Below are 6,000 nucleotides of genomic sequence, written 5' to 3'. Positions count from 1 at the left end.
AGCTTGTAAGTGAAATGATAGTATAATCAAATTACGTTTTTCTATATCAATTAATGGATCAATATCAAACATAAAATAAAATAATTTTATGTTTTTCAATCAATTTATTTAAAAAAAAATTAAACATATAAAATAAATAACATGTGTTGTTTTAATTTAATATTTTCAAATAATTCTTAAAATAAAGTAATTCAAAAAATTCAATATTTTAACAAATAATCTAATAAATTATTTATTAAGATTACTTAAATACATCTATCTGAAAAATAACAATATTATAAAAATCTCTTTCAAATATTTTTCTGTAAATAATTTATATTTTCTATTAAAGAATAAAGCAGATTTTGAACTCTAAACTTTACAAAAATACAGATCCAAAACCCCCAAAAACATCAGCCCGCAAAAAATTGACAACGGAAAAAACAACTAATTACTTTTTTATAACTTTTCTTATTTAAACAAAGAAATTCCCACCTGGCCACCTGAATTTCTCTGCCTTAACGAGACTTAAGCTGATCATGCATCAATTTTTTTTTAATGGAGGTTCGGAGCTGTTACAGTTCAGTAAAGGCATAAAGACTCCGATCTGTTATTCTAGCGAGGGTCTTCACAAAGTATTTTTTGTCACTGGATATGGGACACGAGCACCTCTTTGAGCTAAGAGCCAAAGACTGAAGAATATCCATTCCGTCAAATTCACCGAAAGCATGATTCCGACCTGATTATCATGCATTAATTTGAAACTACACCGTACTTAAATTACCAATTTGAGGTGATTTTATCGGAGCTTTACATAGTTATCCAGAAGATTGGTCTTGCCCATATGGTGGGTGTGCAGGTAGTTGCAGTCCCTGATCATCTGTAAATGATGTGCGCCGAGATCGATCTCGAGACCTCCTCGGCCACGAAGTAGATGAATTTATACTCAGTTGGGCCATAGATTGTATGGTTGCGAACTCTTGTTCTTGGGCTACTCTACGGGGAAGCAACAGAGCAGAGTCAAGACTGTCAGGAAGGCCTCTGTGTCTGCCCAGAAACATGGTCAACACAAGCAGAATTTTTCCTCCTCTGTTCCATTTTCCTGAAAAACTGTATGGGACCTCTTGACAGGAAGAGGAATTGTTCCCAGTTTTTAAGGCGCAACTGTAGCCCACTGACAATCCCACATTCCCAAATCCGCTGAAAAAGAAACAAGAAATGTTGAATTGATAATATTATTAGTCCTGTAAAACAAATTCAGGGGATTTTTATGAACTGGATAAATTAGCTCACCTGATGACCTCGAAGATGATGTTGAATACTGAATAATTGAGAGGGTCGTGGCTGATGTTTTGGCTCTCCAGAATGCACATGAGGAAGACGATGACGAAGATATGGGCTGAATCTCGAGCCAGAAGTTTCCGCGACTGAACAGAAATTTTACTGTCATAATGTTCACTGTAGGTTTCTTCTGATGCTTCGCCTGCTAGCATCTTAGGAGCCCGCGTCTTCTGACGTGTTAGATAAACTGGGTAAATTGAAATATACCTGCCAGGCATAACAGATATCAAAATTTTATTCTAAATTTGAGTACTGTAGAGAGATTGATTGCATAAGCAAGAAATAGGCGACCTCCTCTTTATTCTCAGTACCCACAAAATATGGGTCCATAAAGGTTTTGTGAAAATAGTTTTGCAGATGGTGCTCTAGTTCAGAGTACCCTGTTTCTGGTTAGACAAATGTCTTAATGTTATTAGATTTTTATTAATATATGAGACTTTACTATTGCTGCTTGATTTTTTCATTAACATTTTGGATCAATCTGTGATTTCATTATGTTGTATAATATTCTGATAATAGATCATAAATTGTGATCCGAAACTTGATAAATACGCAATCAAATTCAAAAACAGCAACAGCAAACACAAATGTCTGTCATTATACTTTTAAATTAATATCTTCAACTAGATCTAAAGTGACCCAGAAGTGAAAGAATTATAATTCATAGCCACTGATAAATTTCTTTTGCATAATGCTGAAATTGTGAAAATAGTTTTGGAGAGAGTGCTGTAGTTCACTCTACCCTGTTTCTGGTTATCAGTTTATGTGAAAGACAAATGTCTGCAACTCGGATCATCTATATTGAAAGCACTACAAGCAATGATTGTGAATTTGTGGTGTAGAAGATTAAAAGGAATGTTGGGCTCTACCTGTTAGAGAAACGATTCACCACAGAAGGGATTGAAGAAGTCTGATATCTTCAATCTGATATCTATTTTGATTTTGATTTTTTTTTGGGGGGGGTTATGAACAAGTTGAACTAGTAAATCTTAAATAGCCAGATTTCCACCTTGGTGAGATAAAACTGTAATAGAGAGGGCTTGGAAAGTGGAATTCAATCAAAACGAGGGCTGTAATAGAGAGGGTTTGAAAAGTGGAAATCGATCAAAACCAGGAGTAGTTGTCATTTTATAGGGCCAGCAGGTTCATATAAAATTAGTTTGAAAGCTTTAAATCAATTCCAATTCCTCACTCCAATTCTTATAACTACCCAATTTAACAATCCATCTATATTCTAAACCCTTATATGACAGTCAACCTTAAAAGGCTTTACTTTTCTCGGCTCTGTCATTTACCATCCCCTGCAATAAGATAACTTCTATATATTGCCTTTTTTCAATATTTCTGATATTCCTGGTTATCAAACTTATTGATTATCAAAGAGCACATGAATGAGAATCAAGTTATGTAACTTACATCATGCCCACCATCAACACCAGCATAGAGGGAGAAAGGTCTACAAGATTGACAACATTGTTTCCAGCGTTGCGTGTGGCTACAGACTGGAACACAGCATCCACAATTTTCTCTGCAAAATTCAGACCATTAACAGAGCTTGAATTCCAATCCAGAACACAGAAGAACGAGGTCTGAAGAGTGTTAATGGCCATGACAGTGATAATGAGCCACAGCGTCTGGTTCTTGGGAAACAAATGGGTATAGCAATTGCGAGGATTTGTGATAAGATACGTATAGACCTCCTTCCTGCTTCCCTTACCAAATCTCTGCAGCACAGATATGATTACCCATATACATGGACCAAACATGGTATTCCCAACAAGTACTATAAAACTCAGGAAAAGCAGAATGAAAGCATGGTTCCTGAAGGGAATCATGCTACTGTCTAGAAGACTGTATCCAGCGTTTCCAAATGAAGTTACAGCATTATAAGCAGAGAAAAATGTTTTATTCACACTATTTTTTTCTAAAATTTTGGTAGCCGTGGGAGAGGCAAACAGATATATCTGAAGAAGCACAAACGCACCCAACTGCACTAGCAAGAAGTATGCCACCACAATCCTATATAGATAAGTCAGGGCCTTGTACTCCATATACATAGACTTCCACATAGAAATCTCAATTTCGTTAGTTAGATCTTCAGTCTTACAGCACTGCAAAATCCGTTTTGATAAAACACTCATGAAATCTTCACGCCAGATGCATCTCTTCCAGACAATTTTCATCATTTCTGAAGATTTCCCCTTCACATATCTTAGCAGATGCTTCAATAGCTGGCCCAATTCATTCTTGCCAACATAAGCACTGACCCCCTTAACTTCCACTTTAACTTCACTATTACTGTGATGGGCTTTAACCTCTCTGGCTGCTGATTCATTTGAAATCAATTTCACATTCTCAGCATCTTCTTTAGCCTCTGATTCATTTGAAATTAGTTTTTCTTGCACCTTGGACAGAACGGCCATGGCCTGATTTGTAAGTATCCTCCTGTAAGCCAATCTTCTTGCATACAGAGGAAACAGAGAAGTAAAAACCTGACTACCAAGTACTGTCAGCAACAAAAGTACAATCTGCTGAAACTTATGCATCCCTTGTATTCTTACGCTAATCAGGCCCGTCACAGTCACAGCAGAGGTAGAGCAGTACAGAGCATCTATGAAGCTCATATGCTCAGAATTTATCTGAGGACACATCCACAGAGCAAAAGCACCCATGAATCCTAAAACTAGGAAATAAGTAATATGAAGAATCATGAAACAGGATGGCTTCTGCACCCATGTTGGCATATCCCTTGAACTCATGGAAAAACTCCTCATAGTCATTGGATGTCTTCTACACAAAGCCCAGTTGTTTCTATAGATTTTTCTGTGAGAAGTTTCTTCATTTATGGCACATACTTCATTAATAAAATCCAAGCTTCTCACATGAAAACTTTTGCTCCATTGATATGAATCCGAAAGCTCACTTCCAAGCAGCCAATTTGGCTACTTATTCTCGCACAAACTCCCTACATATTCACCTCTGTTTTGAATGAATGCTCTTCAAAATTATAGGCCAATGAAGAACAATCTAGTTTTTTCAACGCGCTCGCTAAAATACACCAGACAACGGGCAAACAAGGATAGTTTAATTTTGTCTCTACTATTCATGTGGAGAGGACGAATTTGAGAGCACATTTGAGTCTCATACAAAATCCACATGTACAGCATAAATGATATTAGCATGAGTAACCTAACCTTTAGAGAGTAGAGATACTCACCTTTCATATATTTTTTTAAAATTATTTATTTATTTCATAAATTTTTTAAAAATTTATTTATTTATTTTAATACGGAAGAAAGACCTGTAGTCCTGGTCTAATTTTGTCATTATGTAACAGTCAGATGAAATTTTGTATGACAATCATTTTTTTTTTAATATGAATTTTTATTTATCAAATTGGAATTATGTAGCAGTTAGATGAAATTTTGTATGATCGTTAATTTTTGTATAAATGTGATATGGATTCTTATCTATCGAAAATTAAGATTTGGAATTGTGACTTATCATGGAGCTTGCCACATTAACAAGGATAGTTTTATTTTGTCTCTATTGTTCATGTGGAGAGGATGAATTTGGGAGTACATTTAATTCTCATACACATGCTGTACATTATACATGATATTTAGCATGAGTAACCTAACCTTTTGAGAGTAAAGGTACTCACTTTTGATTTTTTTTTTCAATTTATTTAATTCTTTTGAATAGGGGAGAGAGGTCAGCAGTCCTTGGTCTAATTTTGTGATAATGTAACAATTACATGAAATTTTATATGAGTGTCATTTTTTTGTATAAATGTGATATGGACTCTTATCTATCTACAATTAAGGTTTGGAGTTGTGACTTATCATGCGACCCTCCACATTAACATGTCTAGTGAGAAGTATTCTAAAAAAAAATGATCATTTTAAGATAGGGAACTAATAGGCGTGCACATGGAAATGGTGTATAAAAAAGTAGCCAAATGGTTAAATTTCTACAGAATGCAATTGCATTATGTTCGAAATCAAATAACATGACCACATTATAGCATGGTAAATACCAAGCCACCAAGCCATAATGTGAGTGATTATGCTTTATAAAACATGAGTGCATTTTGTGAGCTACAGAATATGAGCATGTTTTATGAGACACAAAATGTGCTTTTTTCTTGTATTTTGTAGCTTAGAGAGAGAGAGAGAGAGAGAGAGAGAGAGAGAGAGAGAGAGAGAGAGAGAGAGAGAGAGAGAGAGAGAGAGAGAGAGAGAGAGAGAGAGAGAGAGAGAGGGGGGGGGGGGGGTGGGGGGGAGATATACTTATAGAAGGAGATAAGAAAGAGGGAGAATAGAAAAAGGAAGGCAGAGGGAGAGAAATAGAGAGATAAAGATAGGGATGAAGACAAATGGAGGGAGAAGATAGACATGTAGAAAAAATTGGAATTAGTCAATGGAGAAGACTAGTCCTATTGATTATTGGAAGTTTAGGGGACATGCAAGGTGAAGGTAGTGAAATGGAATAAGGACAGTGGTAAAGAAATGAAAGAAAAAAATATTGGTGGGATAAGAGAAAATTTGGTCAAAAGAAGTGAGAGGTAAGACACATTTTAGGAGAGTGATAATATTAGAATGAGTGAAAAATAATTTATGAAAAAATTAGGGTCAAATAAATTATCATAAACAGAGGGTGAAAAAGAGGAGGCCATGG

The 6,000-nt window shown here is 35.5% G+C and overlaps 1 protein-coding gene across 1 annotated transcript; it reads right to left on the bottom strand.

The window, feature by feature from the left end:
* Positions 1 to 419: 419 nt before the first annotated feature.
* Positions 420 to 4,473, bottom strand: LOC131076395 (cation transporter HKT1;3). The gene is made up of 3 exons (XM_058013543.2): positions 2,737 to 4,473; positions 1,273 to 1,527; positions 420 to 1,179 (listed from the first exon to the last, which is right to left on the bottom strand). Exons 1-3 carry the CDS (start codon positions 4,098 to 4,100, stop codon positions 798 to 800), a joined length of 2,001 nt encoding a protein of 666 aa, XP_057869526.2. The 5' UTR covers positions 4,101 to 4,473; the 3' UTR covers positions 420 to 797.
* Between the last annotated feature and the right edge of the window lie 1,527 nt (positions 4,474 to 6,000).

The sequence above is a fragment of the Cryptomeria japonica genome, chromosome 7 (assembly GCF_030272615.1).
Source record: "Cryptomeria japonica chromosome 7, Sugi_1.0, whole genome shotgun sequence".
NCBI classification, from domain to species: domain Eukaryota; kingdom Viridiplantae; phylum Streptophyta; class Pinopsida; order Cupressales; family Cupressaceae; genus Cryptomeria; species Cryptomeria japonica.
Note: the sequence above shows the minus strand (reverse complement) of the source record. Positions and strands in the feature narration are given on the sequence as shown.

Coding starts and splice junctions, on each gene's coding strand:
- LOC131076395 (XM_058013543.2), bottom strand. CDS start 4,100: ATGACTATGAGGAGTTTTTCCATGAGTTCAAGGGATATGCCAACATGG. Junction 1,528..2,736: donor GTGTTGATGGTGGGCATGAT/GTAAGTTACATA, acceptor TATGCCTGGCAG/GTATATTTCAATTTACCCAG. Junction 1,180..1,272: donor ATCATCTTCGAGGTCATCAG/GTGAGCTAATTT, acceptor TTTCTTTTTCAG/CGGATTTGGGAATGTGGGAT.